The sequence below is a fragment of the Podarcis filfolensis genome, assembly GCF_964270895.1.
Source record: "Podarcis filfolensis genome assembly, chromosome: 14".
NCBI lineage: Eukaryota > Metazoa > Chordata > Lepidosauria > Squamata > Lacertidae > Podarcis > Podarcis filfolensis.
The window spans coordinates 39,376,896-39,403,486 of record NC_139616.1 but is presented as its reverse complement, the minus strand read 5'-3'; the positions used below and the strand labels follow the sequence as shown (position 1 = coordinate 39,403,486).

At 45.3% G+C, this 26,591-nt stretch overlaps 2 protein-coding genes across 6 annotated transcripts in view; one reads left to right on the top strand and one right to left on the bottom strand.

Annotated features, from left to right (window-relative positions):
• Positions 1-73: 73 nt before the first annotated feature.
• On the bottom strand, positions 74-25,253 carry LOC310748920 (acyl-coenzyme A synthetase ACSM4, mitochondrial-like). Of its 5 annotated transcripts, none has more exons than XM_083585126.1 (14): positions 24,771-25,253; positions 18,182-18,451; positions 15,430-15,640; positions 13,105-13,312; positions 12,271-12,414; positions 11,180-11,336; positions 9,946-10,025; positions 8,019-8,142; positions 7,617-7,697; positions 6,872-6,973; positions 5,647-5,774; positions 5,472-5,571; positions 3,816-3,935; positions 74-2,315 (listed from the first exon to the last, which is right to left on the bottom strand). In XM_083585126.1, exons 2-14 carry the CDS (start codon positions 18,365-18,367, stop codon positions 2,229-2,231), a joined length of 1,728 nt encoding a protein of 575 aa, XP_083441252.1. In that variant the 5' UTR covers positions 18,368-18,451; positions 24,771-25,253; the 3' UTR covers positions 74-2,228. The 5 variants fall into 5 exon arrangements, with proteins under 5 accessions (XP_083441252.1, XP_083441251.1, XP_083441255.1 ...); XM_083585125.1 differs by having other exon boundaries at positions 18,182-18,416; positions 24,771-25,252; XM_083585129.1 differs by lacking the exon at positions 24,771-25,253 and adding an exon at positions 24,593-24,737 and having other exon boundaries at positions 18,182-18,416.
• The window catches only part of PDILT (protein disulfide isomerase like, testis expressed), a 25,601-nt gene continuing 20,845 nt past the window's right edge, over positions 21,836-26,591 (top strand). Inside the window, exon 1 of the mRNA XM_083585257.1 lies at positions 21,836-22,114. Coding sequence (XP_083441383.1) covers positions 21,913-22,114 — 202 coding nt within the window. The 5' untranslated portion in view covers positions 21,836-21,912. The remainder of the gene's footprint in view (positions 22,115-26,591) is intronic.

The window sequence follows — 26,591 nt, the reverse complement described above, 5'->3', positions numbered from 1 at the left end:
ATTAGTTTGTTTCTTTTGTTGTATTGTGAAAACTTTAATAAATATCCCCCCCCAAAAAAAGAGTGAAAACACCTTTATTTCCAGCGATTATTTATTTGGTACAATCAGAAAACTTTTTCCTTTGAAGAAATGCAAAGGTCAGCTCTGCAAACATGTTGCACAGTGGGCAGCATGACATAAAGGTTTCATGTACATTAATGTCTTATAAAATTATGGTTGGTAGAATGCAAGGGAAAATATACATAGGCTACGTGGCATTTCTGACCCACGTGTTTCTGCAAAACAGTGCAAAGAACTAATGTTCTTCAATATATGTATATACATTGAGAAGGATCACAGCCTATGGCATTTTGCAAGGGTATTTTGCAACAGCGACAGATTTGCTCTGATGTCGCCATGAACTTTGGCATTCAGTGGTGTCTTGTCTCCTATGGCTGCACTTGGTTAAATTACTGAGATGTCACAAAGGGGTGGGCCAGTTGTATGTTGATTAGATGAGTGTTAAGGGAGCAGGTGGCGCTGTGGTCTAAACCACTGAGCGTCTTGGGCTTGCTGATCGGAAGGTCGGCAGTTTGAATCCCCATGACGGGGTGAGCTCCTGTTGCTCTGTCCCAGCTCCTGCCAACCTAGCAGTTCGAAAGCATGCCAGTGCAAGTAGATAAATAGCTACCACTGTGGCGGGAAGGTAAATGGCATTTCCATGCACTCTGGTTTCCATCACGGTGTCCCGTTTTGCCAGAAGCGGTTTAGTCATGCTGGCCACATGACCCAGAAAGCTGTCTGTGGACAAACGCCTGCTCCCTCGGCCTGAAAGCGAGATGAGTGCCGCAACCCCATAGTCACCTTTGACTGGACTTAACCATCCAGGGGTCCTTTACCAAAGGACCACTGACAGTTAAGTCCAGTCGTAGACGACTCTGGGGTTGCGGAGCTCATCTTGCTTTACAACCATGTGCAACCATGCTCATCAGCAACACAAAGGAAGGGAAATATATGAATGACTTTGGGATTGGGATAGAGATTAGTTCAGTTCATATTTTAATACAAAATTACCAGATTTGCACTTCCCGAACCAATACATGGGGGGGGGGGGAGGGAATGCAGCTCTCCTTTAAAACCGACATTTTACTGAATTTTGCAATGAAGTTTTCCAACCAAAGAATTTGTACATAGATGCACCTAGAAGTGCGCACATGAAAATAATACCCCAAAATTTGTTATGTTATGGGAAATTGTTCACAAAAATCTATAAATTAGGTAGTGTTGCATACAAAAATGCATCTATTAGGAGAAATGCCGGCAGGAATGCCTATGGGTTTTTGCGCAGACTAAGACAAGCTAATCTAGAAACCGATTTAAGATTGGAAAAACTAGAAACCAGAATCAACAAATTTGCCCATCCCTAGAATGAGCTGAAGAACTGCAAGCTGTAGCAAACTACACATCCATTGCATTCTACATAGCTGGGTCTCTCCAGATGTTGCTGGACTACAACTCCCATCATTTCTAACCATTAGCCATGCCGTCTTGTGATGGATGGGAGATGGAACCCACCACCTTCATCTGAAGGGCCACAGGAAATAATAATAATAAACATGTAACGGTGAAGAATTCCTGATGTATTGCAGGTTCACTTTGGCAACAAAGGCTGCATTCTCACTGCAATTAATTCCATTCTCCTGACGTTCCCCTAGCTGTTATTTTGCCCATGATATTTGAGCGTTCACATGATGTAGAAAGGCAGCTCTGGAGAACTAAAGGAATGGAATGTAGTGTAGGTTTCATGCTCATTTCCGTGTGATTTGGGTTTAGAAAAAAAATCAATTTGCAGCCCATCAACCTGGAAAATCACGGGAGTTTCACATGGCAATTTGCCCATCTTTTTCATGGGTCCATGGTGTGAAGAGTTGTGAAGTGACACTCTCTGCTCATTTTAAGGCTCGTGCCTTTTCAAAACAGTTGGCCTGCAGAGAAAGCATACTGGTATTTTGGCATAGAAAGTCATGCCGAAAAGGTAAAGCCAAGAAGAATGGTGGAATGTTGAGATATTCATATGAAGAGAAGCAAACTTAGGAGAAAGTATAGTTATTGTTGCTGGAGAATGTGAATATCAGATATCAGAACTTAGCAATAGATTAGGGTATAAAGGCAAGATGGGGAAACTCTCCATCGTCAGAGCAAAAGGCTGATTGCAGGACAATTCTGCATATGCAAATGTCCTTCCGAAGCTAGACAGTCCCCCACTCTCTTTTCCGCAAAACGTTCCTTCGCATTTTCCCTGCAGCTGTCTTTGGCAGCTCTTGGACAAACTCGACCTAGCAAAGTAAAAGACATTGACGTCATTTATCACAGTCACATTACCATGGCTCACAAGAGTTTAGTGCTTTTCATGTGAGTGGAAGTGTCAACTTAATGGCTTCTTCCAGCCAACAACAACAACAACAACAACAACATCTCCCCTCTGAAAACGTCTCCAGTCTGTGACCATTGTTATTATTCATTAGACTTGTTTGTTACTTGAAGGCCTCCAAGCAACTTAACAGGCATACAAAAATTAATATAAATATATTATACCTTACAAAGCTACCAAACAACTCTTGTAACAGCTGGAGGAAGCTTTGGTAGCACACTGGGAAGAAAAGGATAGCATCACGGTTATCCTAAGGCCTGGCTGGAAAAAGGAAAGGCTTGACCTGACGCTGAAAATATGTCAGTGAAGGCACCAGATGGACATTGCTGGAGACAGCATTCCACAGATGATGAAGAAGAAGAGTTTGGATTTGATATCCTGCTATATCATTACCCTAAGGAGTCTCAAAGCTGCTAACATTCTCCTTTCCCTTCCCTCCCCACAACAAACACTCTGTGAGGTGAGTGGGACTGAGAGACTTCAGAGAAGTGTGACTAGCCCAAGGTCACCCAGCAGCTGCATGTGGAGGAGCGGAGACACGAACCCGGTTCCCCAGATTACGAGTCTACAGCTCTTAACCACTACACCACAGTGGCTCCTTTGTTGAATAGCCAGTTGAATAGCCACAACTGACAAGGCCCTTTCGCTTGTCACTACCCTCCAAGCCTTCCTCAGATGAAGGACCTGGAGAAGGGCCTCTGAAGATCTAAGGGCCCTAGTGGATCAGACTGAAAGCCAATGCAGTCCAGACTCTTCTTTCTCACGGTGGCCAGCCAGGTGTCTCTGGGAAGCCTACAAGCAGAACAGGAGCGTAATCACTCTGTTCCCTTGCAGCTAGTAATTCAGATGCTTGCTGCTACTGAAGCACAAGGAAGGAGGATCCCACCACCATGACTAGTACCCATGGACAGGGCTGGGCAATATCTGGTTTTCGACATCGCGATATATCATTAGCTAAACATCACGATGTGCTGATATATAACGATGTCTGAAATAAGTAGGGTGCTATGTAGAGGCATTGGCTGTTTTCCCGGTTTTCCCTGCATTGTGATTTTTGCCGGAGCCTGCTCTTGTGGTTTGCAGGAGGCAGGGGAGACCTGAGCAAGCAGAGTTAACAGAGGTTGTAGGAATCGGGAGAAGATAGACAGACTGTTGGTCTGACTTGGGATAAGGCCGCTTCCTCTCTTCGTACACAATATCACTTACAGAGAACCAGTGAAATCATTGCTGTCTTCCTGTACCTAGAGTTATGAGCAGGGAAAAGTCTCCCAGATCAGCACCAAGCCACTAGGGCACATATCACATCAGTCCAACAGGAAAGTGAGACACAACTTCTTGATTTCCCAAAGTTTGACTTCTCAACACACACTGCCATTTCCTGCTTAGGTCCTGGGAAGATACTTGCCTTTCTAGGATACTTGTAAGGAGCAGTCACCTTTTTCACATGATCCTGGAGCTCCTTGATTAATTCTTCTGAGTCATGTGATAAAAAGGCAGGTGACAAGACGACAAAGGCTTTCACCACCTATAGGATGCCAATTATATGTGCTTTAATGACTCAGAGAGAAAAAGTAGGTTTCAGTGCGATCAAGTGCTTGGTGTAGCAAAAGACACTCCATTCTATTCCCCCTTCCCCTTGTCCCCCTGCAGTCAGCCAGCATTTCACATCCACTAAGCATGCTCTATTCTCATGTAGTTTCACCCCACTTAGGAAATTCCCCTCTAAATATTGCAAATTTGGGGGGTTCCCCTGAGCCTGCTGTTGCCCCAACTCCTGAGCATGGATGGCGCCATTTGTTGGTACCGCCGTTTGGGACATATTAATTTTCAGTATGTTAAAAGGCAACCTGAATTATCAGAAGGGTGCAAAATGAACAAATGTACTAAGTATTTGGATTGTACTGCATGCAAAAGAGCGAAGGTTCATAGATGCAGCTATCCCAGTTCAGATAGGAAATCTGACAAAGTATTCCAACTTGTGCATATGGACCTATGTGGCCTAATGCCTGTTGCTAGCATGGGAGGTTCGAGGTATGCACTGTGTCTCTCGGATGACAAAACAAAAGTCACATGGTTTTTTTCCTCTCAAAACAAAAGCAGATACTGCAGAAACAGTTAAAAATTGGGTTCATGCAGTAGAACTTGAATTCGGTACTAGAGTACTTGCTTTTCAGACAGACAGAGGGTCAGAATTTACCGGGTCTGTGTTGCAGAATTTCTTTAAGAAAAAGGGAATTAAGCATCGTCTGTCTACACCTTATTCCCCCCAAGAAGGAGGCGTGGCCGAACGTAAAAACAGGGTTCTGCAAGAGTTGGCAAACGCTATGTTGTTTGATTCTAAACTCCCTAAAAGTTACTGGGCGGAAGCCTGGCAGACGGCTACTCATATTCTGAACCGAGTATATAATTCGGTAATTGATACTACGCCATATTTTGCTTTATACGGGAAGAAGCCCAAAGTTAATTACTTTCGGGTGTTTGGATCTCAAGCCTATGTACTTATCCCAAAAGCGTTAAGGAAAAAGGGAAGTCCAAGGGCTAGGAAACTCATCTTTTGTGGGTACGAACCACACGCCAAATCTTGGAGGTTCGTGAACCCAGATGGGGATACTACAAGAGTGGTCATCAGTAGGAGTGCTGAATTTTGTGAGCAATCTGGATGGACTCACTTACATGCTAACCCTGACATTTTGAGAGATGATTTAGGCATTTATGCTGAGAATGAAAGTCCAGAGGGTGGTGAGCCAGAAGGGGATGGTGCACATGGTTCAGATGCAGATTCTGACCAGGCCCCATTGTTGTCCTGGTAAGATCATGCATTGGGCTGTTCCCCCCCCCCCTGACTTTTCCTTTGTACCCAGGTGAGCTAAGGTGAGTTTTCTCACTGAGAACATTTTCATAGTTCCTCGACTTAGAAGCATCCCTGAAATGCAGTACTGCCAGTGCCGCTGTCATGTTTCAAGATTTATTACGCTTTCCCCAAGCAAGCAAACTGCATGTGGCTTTTGCCCCCTGAGTATCGTGTGTTGCAGAATGTGTTGGCTGCCTGAATCTCTGTTACCTCTCCTCTCACGGGATCTGGGCTGCTGACCACAGCCGATTCCACCACAGCTGGGTGCTCTATCAAGGCACTCTCCACTTCAAACGGGCCAATACGGTACCTAAGAGAGAGAAGGAGGTCAGTCCCGTGCCTTTTGTCGCAGAGCAAAAGAAAAAGCCGACTGAACCAAACCTACCCAGCAGAATTAATCAAATCGTCTGATCTTCCGACAAAAAAGAAATAACCTTCTTCATCTTTAATCGCTCTGTCTCCAGTGATATAGAAATCGCCACGTTCACTAGCTGCTGTTTTCTCAGGGTTATCCTGGCAACAACAACCAGACAACATTTCAACCAATGACTGCTGATCTGTCCCTTTTGGTAATGGTGCCTCAAGATAAAATAGCAAGGCGACTGGCTCTTGGGTTGACTACAGTGTCAGCTCCAGATCTTGGAGGGTCCTTGGACCAGATGCTGTCACTTCCTCTGCCCTATCTGAGTCCTATCCTGAGTCTGTCCTATCTCCGCCTCTCTGTTGCCTCTATTTTCTCATACTCTCCACCAGACCCTAAACCAAACCACCATGCAAAGGGAGAGTGGATGGTTTGAAAAGAGGATTAGACAAATTCATGGATGATGAAGTTATGAATGGATTCTAGCCATGATGGTTATTTTCCATCTCCACCATCGGAGATGGTATGACTGTGAATACCAGTTGTTGGGATTCACAAATGGGGAAAGGGCTGTTGCACTGAGGTCCTGCAAAACCATTTCCCCTAATATAACACAGCTAGATAAGTTATTTCCACCAACGTATGCGTTTTATGCAGTTTACCCTGGTATATGCCCTTTTTTGGGGTACACATTCCACGACATTGCAAAATTCAGAAAAGTGCAAATTCCAAAGGATGGCTGTGTTTCAGTTTGGGTATTGTTTAGGGAAGTGCAAATGAAGAAAATTCATCTTTACATGTCAATGGGATCAAATCCGTTCCCCCATCCCTTCCCACAACTAAACCCTGTAACAAATGCAAACCCAGATCAAGTGAAGCTGTTGGTGAACATTTTCACCAGACCTGTTGAGGAACACCAAATCGAGTTATTATTATTTATTAGAAAACACTACACAAAAATGAACATAAAAACCCAAAATACATTCCTCCCACAAGAACAGGGAAGTACAACTCATTCATTAGAGCAGGGCAGGCAACTTGATACCTTTTAGATGTTGCTGAGTTATAGCTCACATCTGGCCAGGCTGGCTGAGGCTGATGGGTGTCGAAGACCTACAATATCTGGAGGGTACAGCTTTGCCTCCCCCTGGCTTAAAAAGTTACACAGGAAAGTGTAGCAAGAGTCTTATGTGTTGATTTTCTTCTCCTTCCTTAGTTTGCCCACTTCGTCACCTCAGATAATACTTACTAAGTACCCTGAGAAAAGACAAAATGGTCGCTTGGGTTTGATCCTGATCGCAATGTACCCTTCTTGTCCTGGAGGTTGAACATTGCCTTCATCATCTACAGTCTATAGAAACAAACAAACAAACAAACAAACAAACAAACAAACAACAGAAGGAAGCTTCCCAAAATGCACATATCATTTCAATTGACAGGCCTTGATTTAAAATTTATATGCATATCCTTGATTCTCTGTGGCACCCATTAGGTTCTATGGAATAAATAAAAAGAGATAAAGCTTGTTCTCGGGGTTCTGTTACACTCCAAGAAATGGAAAAGAGTAGGAACATGGAGAACTGAACTATGCAAGTGAGGATTGACTTAGTAATCAATGGCCCCATTAAGTTCTATGGTATATATATAATGCATGCAGTGTGAGTGTGTGTTTTCACAGAGTTCTAGTACATGATATTCTACTGAGAAATGGAAAACATTTGAGAATATTTAGATAAAGAAAGAGGGGGCTAATCAGTTTTCATTGATTCCCATTCAATTCTTTGGAACAAGGAAAATGGACTGCTCAGCTGGGACACAGCTGAGAAAAGAGCAAATTACTTGCATACACAGGACTTCCCTGCAATTCATAATAACGGGGATTTACTTGGTGACAGATAATTATAGGGAATTAAAGTACAAGGATAAAGAATATTTATTCTCTGTTATCTTCAAGCCTTTCGATGGACACCATTCTGGTAAATTTAAGTTTGTACCTGGACATCATATGGTGGAGAAGCCATTCCTAGTGAGCCCGGTTTGATTTTCATTCCCTTTATATTGGAACATATTGTTACCTGTAAGAAAGAGAGAGCGAGAGAGCACAATACAACTAAATGAAATTTGGGGCGATTTTGGAGAGGGAGGAGATTGTTTTCACTGTGGCATGAGAAGACAGCATACCAATCTAAGACAAGCAAGGTTTGGTCTAGGAGCAAAGGGGATCGAGAGGTGCATGTAGAAACTAGTGCCCAGGAAGAAAGAAAGATTTACATTCCTTGCTCCGCCCACTTTTGTCCCTAGCCACGCCCACCACTAGAATTTACCCCCCAGAAGATTGGACAGAATGGAATGCTGTCGAAAAACCCACCACCATACACTAACAAAGACAGACATACTGTTTCTGTTTGTCCATAGCCTTCATAGATATCCAGCCCTGTATGAGCCTTCCACCGCTCCATCACTTCTGGGATGAGTGGTTCCCCTCCTGTCACACAGTGCTTCAGGCTCATGAATTTGCAGCTTGAGAAGAAATGGCAACCATCAGTAGCAATCCTATAGATCAGGGGTGAGGGAGCTTTGGCCCGCCAGATGTTGCTACAACTCCCATCACCCCTGATCATCGGCTCTGCTTGCTGGGTCCCATGCCCTCACCAGATGACTCCTCTACCAAGGAGGATCCGGAGCCCCAGAAACTCAGGAATAGCCCAGAACAATATCCACGGAAGAGTTGGGACCCTCCCTTGGGGGAGGCTGGCGGGGCCCCCTCCCTGCAGAAAGGGAGCTCAGTCTGGGATGCAGAGTAAGAACAACCCCTGCGAAGACCTCAGTTGCAGAAGACTCCTCGTGAGTAAAGGGCTATTTATTCATGGACCCTCCTCCTGAGTAGGTCTCTCTGCAGAATCTCGAAGAGGCTGCAGCAGGGCCCAGGCTGGGGTTATGGCATCTCTGACTTAACGCCTCAATGTCTTGCTACCACCACGTTGTGTTGTACACAGAGCTAGCTGTTTTCTTCATATATTTATGGTTTTCATTTATATACATTTCAATAGTAGTTTAACAGTAAATCAAACATTTCAAAACTCGACTTCCTCCTCTTTCTGCGGTTCATTAATTTTTTTTATCATCATTCCCTGCATATTCTAAATTATATCAAATCATTCTTTTATTCATCAATTTTCATATATCTATATTTTAAAAACTGCAGGTTATTACAATAGTCCTGCCAATGTTTTTACAGCTAGCTGTTTTCTTACCTGGACTTTGACCCACCCTTTGACCTGTTCTTTATCTGAGCGGCTGGTGAGCTGGACCTTGGGCTTCCCTCTTGTCTGAGTTCTTGTTTGAATCTCTGCTGCCCTAGACTGGAGCTCAGATGGACCCTTGCCTGAGCCCCTCTAGGAACCACTGCTTGTCTGGAATTGGACCTTGGGCTGCCCTTGGATGTTTCTGCTGCCCATACCCACAACAGTCTTGGTTATCTGGAAAGTTTCCTGCAACCTGGGACTCACCTAGAGCAGGACACTGGGGCTGATGCCAGTTGTGTTCCCGAAACATCTAGAGGGCTGCCGGTTCCCCACACCTGCTACAGAAGCACCAGCTATAGCCAGCTGGATTTGTGCTCGTATTTTCACCTAATCCCTTGAATTCGATTAGACTGTGTTTCATAAACCACTTTGCAGTGGTATTATGCTTAACTTGATTAAGCAAATGGATTATGCAGGGAACAGTATGCAATTTCTCTAGTCATGCAATTATTCAAATGATAGACTAGGTTAAGCATCTGTTTTCGTAACATTTGCCATGGTGTACAAGCCAAGCTCCATTCCCAAGAACCCCCAAGCCTCAAACTACGGGCAATGACTCAAGAGTGTCTCTTTCTCCCATAATGCGCTAGGGTAGAAATGAATTACAATCTTTCCTTACCTGCCCACACAGGTATTCTACAGTGTGAATAAGGTAAAAACGCATACCCTTCAAGTGTTTTCCTGGGACATCGTGGAATTACAGAAGCCATCCCGGCTTCTGATTAGATTCCAGAATGCCCACTCCCTTCAGCACAGCTGCTGCTGAGCTCAGCAGTGGTGCTGTGCTCTCGCACGAGTCATTTGGCTCTTGCAAGAGCATGGAACCAAAATATGCTCATGGGCTAGCAAAATTTTAACAACCCACCTCCATAAAACAAGGACAGTGATCTACTAGGAACTACAGCCGTCCGTGGTAAAGATGAGCAGCTGGAGCAAATGACAAGAACCTCTTGCCACCCATCCAATTCTCATCACACTTCTCTTGTGTTCATCTTTCCAGTTACACATTAGAAAGTACCTGGTGAGATCGTGCTGAACCAACATCCGGTATGCAGTAGGAGCTGTGCAGAAAGTCGTGATTGGGTATCGGTTGAGAGTCTGAATGGAGGCAATGGAAGTACAACCATTATTGCAACCTCAAATTCTGGTTTTGGAGCATAGGGTGAGATCCAACGTTAGGAGGGTAGCTTTCGGTGGGACGTCAGAAGGCACTTTCAAAAGAAGCTCTCTTTAGAAACATCAGAAAAATGGGTATGCAGTGTAACAATGTACACAGACGGATTGCCCATCTCCTTAGCTTCTCCCTTCTGCCAGGTGGACCTCTCTTTTGACAGCCCCAGATCACTCTGGGTGGACTTGAGCTGATCTGGGGTGATCCCATGCTGCCTCAACCTGATCCAGCTGAAAGAGGTCTACCAGAATCAGAAAGATCCAGTTTGGGACCCAGTGCACAGCTCTAGATTCTACACACTCACATATCCCTCTCTATCTTCCGCCCAGGGAATCAACAGGCATTATCAGAGTTGAAGGACACATTCTAGCTGGGCAAAAGTGGTCAAGGAGGCTGCAAAGCCAGACCAGTGAGGGTTGTGGCTTAGAAAGGGGTGTGACCTAGGGGGAGTCCGGTAGGCCTTCTTTAGAAGCATAGAGGGCTTTATTTGGGTCCAGACCTTGAGGTTCCTCATTTCTGGTCCACAGACCCTACATAGCCTGGCAGAGGCTCTTGAGATCCTCAGACCTGAAGTCTTTTCCATATTTACCAACGCTTGAATCTGAATCTTTTTGCATGAAATGCTCATCCCTTACAACTGAACCCTTTCCTTAAAAGTGAACCTATGACCTGCATGCAGGATGTTATGTATGCAGGCATTGTAGACTGAAGCCAGGCTGCATGAATGCAATGCAGGCCTAGGCCTTCAAGCCTCCTGGAGCTCAGGAGCTTCATCTGCATAACAAAAGACAGAGAGGATTCTAAAACCCTCCAAAGACATTCTTAATAGGTGGCAGGCTGCCAATCGCTGCTGAGATAGGGCCAGTGTTGTGATTCGCTAATTGCAGCATTAAGGCAGCCTATCACAGGTGGTGGGTGTGTTTTGCCTGGGCCGGCTTAAGGTATATATACTAGGCCAAGTGTTCCTGTTTGTCATTCTTGTTCTTCTTGTTCCTGATGTTGCAATAAATCCTTTTTGAGCTGAATCTCAGTCTTTGGTCATGCCCGAACCCACCTACACTCCACAGACCTTTATTCTTACATTTATTATGACGGTGGGCTCGAATTTCAACAGGTGATGTACAAAGACACACGACCCATTGATCCAAGGAGCAAACACGCTGCTCCAAGCTGACTTCACCCATCCTGTGTCAGATGTATTCCAGAATATATCTGAAGGACTCAGATTCATCCAGTGCCTGTTCAGTGAGAAAGAACACATTTGTATTGGCTGTTGATAGGATCCTGGGAAGCAGTTTACAGGATGTCTCGGCAGAGATGTTGCACATCTGATTTAGAGGGTACGGGGAGAGCTGGTGGAGAAGTGCAAAGTCCATATGGGCAGTGGAGTGGATCAGAGAGAGAAAACTCCTCACCTCCAGCAATGCTTTGTCCCTGCTGACAGGTAAGACTTTGGGGAGGAAGTCTAGGGCCCCATTTAGCAGAATAGAAGACCCTAGGGGCTACAGGGAACACATCAGAATCTAAGTCAAGTCTAAAACTCTCTAATTGCACCATTGGTTGAGCCTCCTGCTCTGTTCTCCCCCACCTTGCAAGCTATGCCAAAGTTACATACATTATGTAAGTTACATAACTTACATTAAGTAGCAGACAGTGAGACAAATAACATAGTATTGGAGGGAAACCAAACTGCAGTGCAAGAGAAACAGTGCTGACAGTGATGAATACAGTCCAGAACAGAAATCGTTGCCTTCTTACAACCTTAGTAATGGGCAATGCTGCTTTACCTGGCCCAAGGGTGCCATCTAGGGGGGAGCTGGGGGGCGCCAAGTCACACACCCCATTTTCAACCAGGGGGGTGGGCCCCGTCAATATTCCATGGCCTGTCAGGCCTAGCCTGAGCCGCGTTGGGCCCCATCAGGCCTTCCCATGGATGTGACAGTCCCCATCAGGTCTCCTCCTGCCATGTGATGTTATACTTCTGCTGCCCCCCAAAAGCTGGACAGAACCCAGCACCTGTGCCCCAGCCTGAGCTTCCCATTCTTCTGATCCACTTGTCTTCCTCTTAACCTGAAGCTTCCCAATCCTGTCAGGGCCCTTTGCACCCTAATCCAAAATGGCGTTGCACTGTTTTGCCACCGCAAGAGTTTGAAAGAAGTCAACGGGTGTTACCTTCCGCTTGCTGTAAATCCAATCCCGTAACTGCAGTGGGAATGTTCCACCATTTTGGGAGACCCTGTGCTCCCACTTGTAAAGTAGATGATCATGGGCTCGTCGCTTGTTGTCTTAACACAGTCATGGTTGGCAGGTGCTGCTCTTAAAAACAGTGACATCGTACGGGGTCAATGTGAAACATGCATTTCATGAATGGAACCCCCAGCAAGCTTCCCAAACTACACCAGCTTGGCAAAATTCCAATGGATTGCTGTACAGCATCCAAATTTCTCGGCCACCAAGAAGTTTTCTGGGCATGCTCCAAAGACCGCCCAAATTTGTCCATTTATATAAATTTTAAATGGATTATATATTTTTATTGTGTGCTCTCGTAGGTATCCCACTGTGATGCCAAAAGCATTTCTGTGCCTCTCAAGCTCTTCCAAATTTGTCCATAAAAAAAATCTTTAAAAAATGTTTTAACTGACCATTCCTGAAGATTCCTTCTGTGGTGTCAAAAGATTTTTGAGATCTTCCCGACCCCCCCATGAGTTCTTTTTTTAAAAAAAAGAAATAAAATTGGCTACCCCCACTTTTACACTTCAGCTCCAGCCCCCTTAACACGTGACCCCTGCACGTGAAGATAGTTATCCACCCTTGGTTCTATCTATGCTTCCAACTATGCCCAGCTGGTAAATAAATACTAATGTTACAAAACATCAGTGAGTCCTCAGTGATATCCTTCCAAAGGAAGCTATAAATGAGTAAGTGTTGTACACCTGGAACTTCTTAGCAGAATGAGCATAGCAACTGGTTGCTCTCGTTTCATGCTTTGTCCATTGCAGTACTTACTGGAAGAGATCCTTGAAGTTCATCCAGCCATCTCTGCTGCTGTCGGACACAAGAAGCTTGGTTTTCAGAAATTTGCATTCGGACAGGACTGAGTCCACCGCAGGGGCCAAGGCGTCGCTGACCACGATGCATTTGGCTTTGGAAGCCTGGAGTCTGTAGAAGATGTCTTTGGCTGTTAACTGGGGTGTCCCTGGGATGAAAACAATGCCTAGAAAGGAAGCAGGCAATGAAGTGAGCAGAGAACCCAGAAAGTCTTCATGCTTGGAGAAGCTGCACACACAGTGGTGCCTTATTTGAAGATAATGTGGTGGTTAAAGCAGGTGTGCCGAACCTCAGATAAATGAATTAGTAGCATAAGAACATAAAGAAGAGCTCTACTGGGTCAGAACAAAGGTCCATCTAGATCAGCATACTGTTTTCACAGTGGCTGACCAGATGTCTCTAGGATGCCCATTGTGATGGCCTGGGACTCGGGCTCGGACTCGGAGCCAGAGGAGTCTCAATCCACACCAGATCCTTTGCCTCAGGAGGCATCTGAACCTAGTCTGGGGCCTGATTCTGAAGAGCCCCAGTCTGCGCAAGTTCCCCTGCAACAAGCACCAGCTGGGCCGAGTCAGGGGCCTGAGCCTGCCCTGGCTCCAGATGCGGGGATTACCTTGTTGCCCTCTGCTGTGCAATCACGTGCAGCTGCTCTATTACCAATTGGGTCAGGAGAGGCTGAGGCGGCCCCTGGGTCTAGTAACCCACCGACATTTCCCGAGCTGCAGAGACTGAGGTCTGAGAGAAGGAGAGACCTGAGTACTCGCAGGAGGAGTGCTTGCCTTCGGGCAAGACAGGGAGGTGAGTCACTGGGGGATCAGGACTGGCCGTTACTCCGACAGAGATAAAAGGCTGTCGGACCCCGCCCCGGGTTGCAGGAGCAATGTTGCTGTTTGCCAGAACCTGCCTGTGATCCTGTGCCTGACCTTGCCTGGTTTCCTGCCTCATGTCCTGCCTTGGCCCTGTCGGACTGACTCCTCGCGGAACCCTTGGATTCGGGACCGGACCTGGACTGTGTTACTCGGGTTATCCCCGGGCCCAGCACACCCATAAAAATAGTGTAATAATTCTCTTCCACTCATGATCCCAAGCCACTGTTATTCAAAGGCATACTGCCTCTGATACCTGAAGGTAGCACAAAACCACCAGGACTAATAACCATTGATACCCTTATCCTCCATGTGTTTGACTAAGTCCCTTTTAAAGCCTTCCAAGCCTTCTTCTAAAAGGTTTATCTAGAACTGGTTCTGCTCTGCCTCCACAGTCGGAGACAGGAATTCTTCTGAATACCAGTTGCTGGAAACCGTAGGGGAGGGGAGAGTGCTCTTGTGCTCAGGTCTTACACCCGAAATAAAATTTCATATGTTGCTAGATAAGCAAAGGGTTAAGACACATGGAGTTTCTCCTGTAAATTCCTAGAGATGGGGCTCTGTGAGGTCACATCCTTTGCTTGCCCTGGCAGGAAAAGTAAACTTAGGAAAATAATCGTTACTACTTCCTTAAATGTGTTTTTAACCTTCTGTTGGAAGCCGCCCAGAGTGGCTGGGGAAGAAATAATAAATTATTATTATTATTATTCCTTCCTGCTCAGAGCTCAGTTTTCTTTCTTCGCCATGTAGCCAACGGAGAAAGGATGCTACTAGACTCCATTTTTTATTTCAACCTTGTATTTTGTAATCTAGAAGTACAGTGGTACCTCAGGTTACATACGCTTCAGCTTACAGACTCCGCTAACCCAGAAATAGTGCTTCAGGTTAAGAACTTTGCTTCAGGATGAGAACAGAAATCGTGCTCCGGCGGCACGGCAGCAGCTGGAGGCCCCATTAGCTAAAGTGGTGCTTCAGGTTAAGAACAGTTTCAGGTTAAGAACAGACCTCCAGAACGAACCTCCAAAACGAATTAAGTACTTAACCCGAGGTACCACTGTATACTCTGCCTTGTTTGTTTTTCACTGCTGCTTACTGCTGAATCAAGTCTGAAGCTTTATGTAAGTGAACAGTAATTTTATTCTTATATTACGTTACATTTAAACCAAATGAAAGGGATAAAATGGGAAGATCTAGTCTGCTAAAGCATCCTGGATAATTACAAATAAGGTTAAGCAACCTTTGTCCCAGAAGTTTCTACGTTTGATGCTGCAAAGGGATGCTAAATTTTAAGCTCTGCTAGCTAAACATTGGACTCACACAAGTAAGAGGAACGATAAATAATGAAATAATATCCTATCCTGCCCTCCAAATCCACCCAACACTAATGACTATTTTCTTGCCCATAATATTGACTAACCTGTCCGCATACAAGCCACACTTAGTAGCCACCATTCTGGAATCCGGGGTAGAACTGTCATGATCCGGTCACCTCTTTGCAAGCCGCATGGACCAAGGAGCATGTTGGCAGCTTTCTGGGATAAGACTCCCAGTTCCTCAAAGCTCCACTTCACCTCTCCCTCCTTGTCATTCACCCACCAGAAGGCTGGATTCGAAGGTCTCTTTCCCTCCTAACAGATAACCCAAAAAGCTATAATAAGATGAAAGACAACTAAAAATGGTGCATGATCCACAGGGCCAAGCACATGTGTGAATCAGATAGGATTTTGCGTGTCGAGTTCCCAACCCCTCCAGGTGGAAATAATGATACATGACACAATTATTAAGGTTAATGGGCTAAAAAAGGCCACAACTTTATTGGTTACAGGTGAAGAGTGGTATTGGCTTAGGCATTGGTCCTAACCAACTATATCCGACTCCAGCCTGTCTGCTTGAAGTCCAGGAAGGAACAGCTGGTGGGCGGCGAAGAGGGAGATCCCCGGCCGCATTCTGCCTTAAATAGGGCAGGCCACCCCGCCCCCTGAGCCAGCTGATTGGCCGGCCAGGGGATGACACGGCCGGGAATCCCCCCAATTGCGTGGGGCTGGCCTCCGCCCGCCGCACACATGGAGGGGCCGTGAAGCCCACAACCCCACCTCCTCCTTAGGCGGAAGTGGCCTTATGACCAACAAGGAAAGGTAAGGGAAAGAAAGAGCGGGCAGTAGTACCCTAGGAATAGACTTGCCTTGGAAGCAGTCATCATAGGAACACAGGGAGCTGTCTTACACTGAGTCAACTCAAAGGCCCATCTAGCTTGGTATTGTCTACAACGAATTGGTGTGGCTCATCCCCAAGGGGGCACTTCCGGGTGAGCACCATTTGTTTTTAGCTCTGCAGTTTGCTCAAGTTTTTATCGTTTTAAATACCTTTTGAAGTCCTAATTGTTCTAAAACCGTTTCTTTTATTTGGTTGTATTACTGTAAGCAACTGCATGTTGTTGTTTTTTAGGTAAAGGTAAAGGGACCCCTGACCATTAGGTCCAGTCGTGACCGACTCTGGGGTTGCGGTGCTCATCTCGCTTTACTGGCCGAGGGAGCCGGCATACAGCTTCCGGGTCATGTGGCCAGCATGACTAAGCTGCTTCCACTGAACCAGAGCAGCGAATGGAAACACCGTTTACCTTCCCGCCGGAGCGGTACCTATTTATCTACTTGCACTTTGACGTGCTTTTGAACTGCTAGGTTGGCAGGAGCAGGGACCGAGCAACGGGAGCTCACCCCGTCGCGGGGATTTGAACTGCCAACCTTCTGATCGGCAAGCCCTAGGCTCAGTGGTTTAACCCACAGCGCCACCCGTGTCCCGTTGTTGTTTTTTATCAATAACTTTTTAAATCTTATCATCTGTTTTGGCTGCGGTGAGCCTGCATGTGTGTTGGGAGTCGCCCTTCGCTTGGTGTTCTTTTTTTTTTTGTATCTTTTTGATTTTATTGCTGGATGGGATACTCTCCAGTTAGTTGCTGAACTGCCTAGAGTTTCTGCTTCTGTCTCTGTTTCTTCTGGTTAAGAGGAAAAGATAACGTCTTGCCCAGGCATAGGCAAACTTCGGCCCTCCAGATGTTTGGGACTACAACTCCCATCATCCCTAGCTAACAGGACCAGTGGTCAGGGGTGATGGGAATTGTAGTCCCAAACATCTGGAGGGCCAGAGTTTGCCTATGCCTGGTCTTGCCAGTGACGGCATTTGCAACAAGAGAGGAAAGGTTCCTGTCTTTGTTCACCCCCATTTACCGGCCTTCAGCTTTCCTTTTGTCGGTGCAGTTGCTACAAGGAGTTGCTAAAACTATTCCTGACGTCGAGGGGGAAGTTATAAATTACAGGGGGCTGCATATTCAATATAATAGGAAACAAATCTCTGCAATGAATGGCAACAGTTCTCCTGGGTTTCAGACAGCGATCCTTCCCAGGTCAGAGGTCATTCCCAACCTGGGATCTCAGGTGTGCAAAGCATGTGGTCTGCCACAATGAATGGGAGAGGAAATTCACTTCTGTTTGCATTATAATGAGAAAATACCTAATTTGGACTTTTTGAACCAAAATGTGAACTGAAACATGGTTATCCTTTGAAATTTGCATCTCTCCGAAGTTTGAGATGCAGTTCTCCAACCAAACGGTAAATACAAAAACAGATATATTAAGGGAAATTATGCACAAAAAAATGCATTTGTTCATGAATATGACATATCAATGTGCATTACATTAGGTAAAAGAGCTTTCCAATATGCAGCTTAGTTAAAAAAAAACCCCACAAGAAACACTGCTAGGAGAAATTCACAGGCAAATGCTGATGAATTTTCGTGAGGATTAAAACAAATTGTTGCAAGAATGTGGAGATTTAAAATTGGAAAAATAAGGAAGTCAGAGATGTCGAAACTGGTTGATTCATCGATTTCTGTCTACAGCTGAATTAGATCCATAGTCAGCCAAGGTAACTCAAGGCAAATAAAGGGAGCTTACAGAAATCATGGCTCAGAATCCTACCAATGACTAGAGTTAGATAACCTGTGTGACCAAATCCAAGACTTCCTTCAGTCCCTTAGTTTGGGGAACACGTAACTGAACAAAGCCACAGGTCCCCTGTACTCCAAGGAGATCATAAAAGCATACCTATAGTACCATCAATATCCTGTTTTCCTGCCAGCCACCAATGTCTTCCTAAAGCAGACAAATTCATACCTTTTCCACTTGGGTCCACCTGTCCAGAACATCACTAGCAAAATTGAAGTACTTGGGCACTTCCTGTTCACACCGGTTTATAGCTTCGTAGTGTGAGGTGATTGGAGAGGCAAGGTGTCTTTTGACTTGATGGAGCAATGTGTGAGGTGGCCGCAGATTCCAGAAGCATTTAAACAAGGTCTTCATGGCACCAGAGCAAAAGGCAGCTTGAGAACATCAACTTAGTTGGATTTTTCTGCAATGACGTGTTGTAAAAGCAGAAATGTTTTTCTGGAAAAAAACTTTTGCAGTTAACAGAAACATCTGATACATTAGGAACATTGCAAAATACGTTATACCAAGTCAGTATTGTGTTAGATGTGCCAATAGACTGACTTGCAGAATAATTCTGACTACACACTAGAGGTTGACTGATTCCACAGAATTACTCGAAAGCATACAGGGGGGATGTTTGATGTTGGCTTCTCCAGTTTTGCTTGTTTGATCTTGTTTGAGGTAAAGATCTTGAATCCAGGAGATCAGGGAGGTTGTGAGCAACTTGGGTGAGAGCATGTGGGGCTACCTTTGAAGGTGACCTGGATACTGCAACTAATCCAGAATGCGACAGCTAGATTGGTGACTGGGAGTGGCCACCGAGACCACATAACACCAGTCTTGAACGACCTACATTGCCTCCTAATACATTTCCAAACACAATTCAAAGTGTTGGTGCTGACCTTTAAAGTCCTAAACAGCCTTGGCCCAGTATACCTGAAGGAACATTACCACCCGATCGTTCAGCCCACACACTGAGGTCCAGCTCCGAGGGCCTTCTGGCGGTTCCCTCACTGCGAGAGGTCAAGTTACAGGGAACCAGGCAGAGGGCCTTCTCGGTAGTGGCGCCCACTACCCAGGGAGACCAGGGTTCAAATCCCCACTTGGCCATGAAATTCACTGGGTGACTTTGGGTCACTCACTGCCTCTCGGCGTAGCCTACCTCACAGGGTTGTTGTGGGATTAAATGAGAAGGGGGGAAGTCGTGTATGCTACCTTAAGTTCCTTGGAGACATAACACCGGTCTTGAAAGACCTACGTTGGCTCCCAGTATGTTTCCGAGCACAATTCAAAGTGTTGGTGTTGACCTTTAAAGCCCTAAATGGCCTCGGCCCAGTATACCTGAAGGAGCGTCTCCACCCCCATCGTTCTGCCCGGACGCTGAGGTCCAGCGCCGAGGGCCTTCTGGCGGTTCCCTCATTGCGAGAAGCAAAGCTACAGGGAACCAGGCAGAGGGCCTTCTTGGTAGTGGCGCCTGCCCTGTGGAATGCCCTCCCATCAGATGTCAAAGAGATAAACAACTACCAGACATTTAGAAGACATCTGAAGGCAGCCCTGTTCAGGGAAGTTTTTAATGTGTGACATTTTAATGTATTTTTAATCTTTGTTGGAAGCCGCCCAGAGTGGCTAGGGAAATCCAGCCAGATGGGCAGGATACAAATAAATTATTATTATTATTATTATTATTATTATTATTATTATTATTATTATTATTAGAGACAAATGTTGGACATGAATCCAATAAAGAAATACTAAAGGAATATGCTCACTTGTGATGGGTACAAGGTTGTTGTTGTTTTTTGTTTTTGCATAAGCTTCTTCTAGGCCTATAACAATCTTTTTAAATAGAATTGGGGGCAGGGCTTGTCAATCCAGCTCATTTCATTCCCCCCCTTTTTTGGCAGTGGGCTATTGCCGTTCTCATTAAGCTCCCGGTTTTTGTTCTGCAAGGCTGTTTGTACATGAACCTATCTTTCCCTGAAGCCGCTGCACACAGGCTCATTATATTAAGTATTCTCTGTGCTTAATGATAACAGGGGGGAAAGGTGCATTGTGGGTCATTTTCAAAGACTGCTTGTCATTGAGAGCACAAAAACGGCACTTTAGGTAGGGAATGTTTTCCAGCTTGCAGAGTGGATCAAGAACTGGGTCACAAACCATTTTTGACAAATGGATGGGACCACCCACCTGTAAATCATCTGATGTCATTATTGTGTCAGGTGACAACTTCAAAGCCCAGGTAGGGCTGGGAATGTCCCCTGCCTGAAACCCTGGAAAACTGCTACCTGTCTTATTTATTCCATTTCTATTTCCTCTTTCCTCCAAGGAGCTCAAGGTCTCTCAACAAGCCTCATAGACTCAGTATGAGGAAGTTTCCTATGTTAACTATGATAACTATTGTACAGTGGTACCTCTGGTTGCAAACGGGATCCTTTCTGGAGGCCCGTTCACAACATGAAAAGAGTGCAACCCACAGCAGCGATTCGCAGCTTCTGCACATGTGCGTGACGTCATTTTGCGCTTCTGCGCATGTTCGAGTGGCGAAACCAGGAAGTAACCCTTTCCGGTACTTCTGGGTCGCCATGGGACGTAACCTGAAAGAACGTAACATGAAGCGGACGTAACATGAGGTATGACTGCAATGAAATTTGTGGTGTCCTATATTTAATAAATAACCCCTGAATAGAGGTGAAATCAGAATGATCACCATCATGTGTCAATTTCTTTGACACAGCAATGAACATAACTTCCTTGAACCAGTTACCTAGGGCCAGTGCTTTTTTTCCTGGGGGGACGCAGGGGTACGCATACTCCTAAGCATTTTGTGAACCTTTGTACTTTTGTCCATTTACTTTTCCCGATTTGAACTATAAAATGGTGGTTTTCTTGAGTCAAAATGAGAGCACCCCTAAACAATTTTTTAAGGAAAAAAAGCACTGCCTAGGGCATAGCATGAAGTATCTCTCTAGCCTCAAGTGGACACTAACTGAACAGCTACCAGAAGGTAAACGAAGAAGATCCTTTGTCAAAAACAGGCAAAATATGTCATCTAGGACCCAGGATTTCATTTTTACCTGTGAGCACACCGATTTCTGTAATCATGTGTGGCAGCCATTTATGGAAGATCAGTTTTCAGTTTGACAAAATGCTTAAACCTGTTTCGGGTGGTTTTGTTGTTTTAGAGTTTGTCGGATTGATCTATTGTTCTTAGAGTGTTTCTGCGCTTTATTTTTCTTTCACCCTGTGCACCACATGGTTGGTTTGATGCTACTGAAGCAGACTTTTAACTCGTTGAGCTAATAAATAAGATGGACCAGTGCTATGACTTGGTATAAGGGGAGCATCCCAGGCAGCGGCGGAGCAAGCCGATCAGGCGCCTGGGGTGCTGCGCATGCTCTGTGCCCAGGGGCAGGGCCAGCAGCCTGTGGGGCAGGGCAAGCCGGGGCAGGATGCTCCGCGGGACCCCTGAGGAGTCTGCCTGCCTCCTCCCACTCTACCTGACAGCTGGGGGGGCAGCTGGTGGACCATTTGGGGCAGCGAAGAGTCTGCCTGGCACCCAAGCCGCCGTGTCACTCCCAGGAAAGATGTGTGGCTTGGGTGTGCTGCAAGCCCCATGGTGAGTGCCACCCAGCATTTTGTCACCCCCTTCAGTGGTGACACCAGGGGCGTACCACCCCCACCGCACCCCCTTCCTCCGCCCCTGACCCTAGGTTCCTAAAGTGTTAGCAGCTTTAACACTTCAAAGAAGGAGCAGACTCTATTCTTTTTGCAGCGAGCCCTGTCCCCTATCTCTAATTGTGTGGGAATTAAGCCACGTGGCCTGCTGATAAGGCCATGGACATTTTTAACCAGAGCAGACCCAGGCTAGGTCCCCTTTCTCCTCTTCCGTGGTGTCTGCAACGTCCTGGAAGGCCAGAATGAGAGCTCTGTGGCTGCTTGTCCTGACTGGTTTAACGTGCCTTCCTCTTTCTACCGCAGAAGGTGGCATTGGCCCGTCGGAGAAGAAACTAAAGAAAGCCAAATTGTCCCAAATCAAGGAGGAGGACAATGTTCTGGTCCTGAAAAAGAGCAACTTTGACAGGGCTCTGAATGGAACACAGTACCTGCTGGTGGAGTTCTGTAAGTACTTCTTCTTCCAAAAGAGATATTTCTTTCTATCTATCTATCTATCTATCTATCTATCTATCTATCTATCACTACATTTCTTTCCTCCAAGGAGCTCAAGGTGCCATACATGGTTCTGTTCCTCTCCATTTTGGCCTCACAACAACCCTGTGAGGTAGGTTAGGTTGAGAGACTGTGACTGGCCCAAGGTCATTCAGTGAGTTTCATGGATGATCAGGCGTTTGAACCTCAGTCTAACCACTAGGCCACACTGGCTGATGAGCTAATCTTCACAAAATGGGCACTTTAAACCCGAATGTCTAACAGTGCTGGGGATGTAGGGTAAATTTTATTCAGCTCTCATTTAAAGATGAATCTGCCTAATTTGTACTTTTTGGGGGGGGGGAGTAGTACAAAAACCGAAACACAGCCATCCTGCGAAATTTGCACTTCTCTGAATTTTGTGGCGCATTTCGTCAGGCAACCTATATATACAAAAGCATATATTAGCGTAAAGTGTACCTGAAGATACTTACATTCATGCTAACAACATGCAAAAATGTGTGATATTAGGGGAAGTCACTCTACAAAAATGTAGATATTAGGCAAAATTGTGTGTAAGGAGAAATTAGCACTAAATGCTGGTGAATTTTCATGAATATCACACACACACTGATGTGGAAATGTGAAGCAAACTTAAGAATGGAAAAATGAGAAAATGAGCGAAACAGAAATCAACGTATTTGCCTCATGGCATCTTAAACTAACCGTGCAATCCTTATAATGTCTGCTCAGAAGCAAAATAAGTCCAATTGAATCAACGGAAATTACTTCCTATGTTGTCCAGAAAGGAATGCTTCCTTTGAGGTGAAAAGGTCTCCCCATCTCTTATTTATTCCACCCTTTCCATGGGCTCGTTGAGCTGGGGTATCTAAAGGCCAACTAGTCCACTCACCAAGCCAAATTTAGGACTTCTAAATCTCCCCCATTCCTAAGTAATATAGAAACTGCAGCCAATGATCTGCTTCAAGCAAAGAAGAAGCATATTATAAGAGAATCTAGATGCTGTGAAAGCAAGTCAAGGCGCCGTGCCCTTATTTTCTCACTGCATTATGTATACCAGCTCATGGTGTGTTCCTGCTGTTGACTTTTCAGTTTAGTCCATTGGCATAGAAATATGCCAAGGTTGATTTTGGCTTTGATCTAGCAATAGTTGTAGTCACTTATTAACTTTTTAGCAAACTGAAAAATCAATGCAAATAATGAGCATCCATTATTAGTGCAGAACGATTTTGTAGGTATATGTTTTGCTAAAACATATACAGAAGAATTCTGTATATGTATATGTATTCTTCTGTGTATGTATTCTGTATATGTATTCTTCTGTATATACAGAAGAATTCTGTTTGAAGTTTTGGAAATGGGACTTTGGGGCAGCAAGTGAACTTGTCGATTCTGTTTTTGTTTTTTTCTGTTTCCCTTTATTCCAGTTCTCCATATTTCTAGGTTTGTGATTATTATTATTTTAAGTCTCCATGGATGCCCATTAGCATTTCAGAACATTTCCCCCCTAATATACAGAGTTCTGAATGCAGTTTTTCCTGAAGTAAAAAAAAATGCAAGTAATTTCCACTGATATAATGCATTTTAATACATTGTTTTCATGAATATATTCATTTCTATGCACATTGGTTGGCTCGGAAAACAGCATCGAACAACACGAAGTGCGAATTTTAAAGGATAATTGTGTTTTGGTTTGCATATTGCTTTGGAAAGTGGTAGGTTCACGTTAGAATTTGAACAGAACTGAATTTCTTCCCTCTCCCTGGAGACTAGTCATACATGCCTTTCTTACAAAAAATAAACAAAGATAAAGGAGGTGAATATTGTATTGTGTGTTTTCTATGCGGTGGAGGGGGACACACACACACATTTTGAATGTAAAATGTGTTATTGTCTGTGAGTCACTGATTTTCCTGGAAGAGGCTTATTCATGTAGCTTACTCTTTGACCTTCTTATGTAACAGTGGGGGAAAATGCATATTTTTTCTTCCAACAAAGAAAAGTATGTTCATTAGAATTATGAATCTCTGGAGGATCAAAAATTTGTTATCTAGAATGGGGTGGGGAAGGACTCTCCCCATTCCCTCCATTTCCAGGGGTCATCTACGGACTTTCTGCAAGCTCCCTACCTACCCCTGTACTGTGACCCTTTCCCTATAACGGAAGCACCGATGGGCACTGACCAAACCCCCAAAATAGCATATTGCACAGTGCTCACAGCTGTCTGCATTTTTATTTTTATTTTTTTGTAATTTGAGAGTGAGGGCTAGTTGTCAGGCACACACACACAAAACTTTGGCTTGTATCTAGCAAAGTTCTACTCAGAGTAAACCCATTAGAATCAACGTCCCTAAGTTCCAGTGCTTTTTTTCTGGGTACACAGTACTGGCAACTTTCCCTCCCACCAAATGTTTAAAGTGTGTGACTTACATCACAACGTCATGGTGAATGCCAGCACCTTTTCTTCAAAAGAAGAAGCACTGATCATGTCCATTAATTTCTACGCTGAGTAGGACTAGAGTTGGATACGGACATTTGTTCACAGGGCAGGCAAAAACAGAGTGCCCCAACTCCTCCTCTAAAATATTTAAGCCTTTTTAGTACTCACCAGTCCTCAGGAGTTGGGGAGTGGGTGGATATCTTGACTGAGCCTCTCGCTATGACTGCTGTGTCCCTGGTTCCCCTCTGCAGATCCTTTTCTGTGTCCCGTGCCTGGGTTGTTGTTTTTAGGCAAAAGTGAAAGCTTGCTCGCAGCTGTAGCCTGAATTGCCTGGCCCGAATGTCATACAATCTGTGCAGCAGGGGTGGGACAAAGTCCAGCCTTGGCTTGGAGTGGTGCCCTCGATGCTCACATCTGCTGTGTGTAGTGAGGGGTACGCCATTCCTTCCTTTCTTTACTTATCATTAGTGGTAGCTGCTGCCCAGCGAGACTGGTAAGGCAGGAGACCAGCAGTGGGTGGAGGCAGAGGCAATAACAAGCAAGAAGTCAGTAAGAAGAATGGCATGTGGGGGTTGGCCGGAGGCAGTCTGAGATTGATGGGGCCATGCAAAATTTGCCTGAATAGGTCAGCCTCCACTGCTTAGAAACTGCTTCCCCTCTGCAGTGGAGACCCCCAAAGCAGCAGCAGCAGCTGCTATTATTAGTTTATTATTATCATTAGTTTATTTATTCCTCAAGGAGCTCAGGGTGCAGCAAGATAAGCTTTCATCATGGGATGGGGCAGGGAACCTCAGGCCGAGGGTCTGAATGCAGCCCTCTCTCTATCAGGCCCTTAAGACTCTGCCCAGACCACGCCCCAGAGGCCACGCCCTTCACTGGCTTGGCTACGTGCCCTGATCTAGCGATTTCGCTAGGCTGGTATGTGTCCTCCAATGGTGATAAAACCTCTTGCTTGCCTGGATAGAGGTTAGAAAGTGCATGTCTGACTAAACTGATTTTTCCCATGGCCACCACAAGTATGTGGCCCCCGGAATGAGGGAATGTGGCCCTCAGGCTGAAAAAGTTTCCCATCCATGTTGTTTTCTAATGATGCACCACTTTGTTGTTGTTGTTTAGTCGTTTAGTCGTGTCCGACTCTTCATGACCCCATGGACCAGAGCATGCCAGGCACTTCTGTCTTCCACTGCCTCCCGCAGTTTGGTCAAACTCATGCTGGTAGCTTCGAGAACACTGTTCAACCATCTCATCCTCTGTCGTCCCCTTCTCCTTGTGCCCTCCATCTTTCCCAACATCAGGGTCTTTCCCAGGGAGTCTTCTCTTCTCATGAGGTGGCCAAAGTATTGGAGCCTCAGCTTCATGATCTGTCCTTCCAGTGAGCACTCGGGGCTTAAGAATGGATAGGTTTGATCTTCTTGCAGTCCATGGGACTCTCAAGAGTCTCCTCCAGCACCATAATTCAAAAGCATCAATTCTTTGGCGATCAGCCTTCTTGATGGTCCAGCTCTCACTTCCATACATCACTACTGGGAAAACCATAGCTTTTACTATACAGACCTTTGTTGGCAAGGTGAGGTCTCTACTTTTTAAGATGCTGTCTAGGCACCACTTTACCCCACTGAATTATATGCTTAGGAACTATTATTATTATCATATTTTGATCCAACCCTACCTGCAGGGCTCTCAGAGCAGCATACGTGGTTCTCCCCCTGGTGTTATCCTCACAACGACCCTGTGAAGTAGGTTAGGTTGAGAGATTAGTGACTGGCCCAAGGCCACCCAGTGAGTCTCATGGCTGAGTGGGTGATCTGAACCTGGGTCTCTCTGACCATAGGTTCAACACACTATACTTACAGCCGCATTCCTTTATGCAGTCGGCGATGTTGAAAGATTTCCAACGCTCAGCCGCGTTGAGACTGGGATCAGCATCCATAGCGTTGCAGACCCGCGAGAACATAAGACTCGTGTACTTGGCCTTGAAGCAGCGAACTA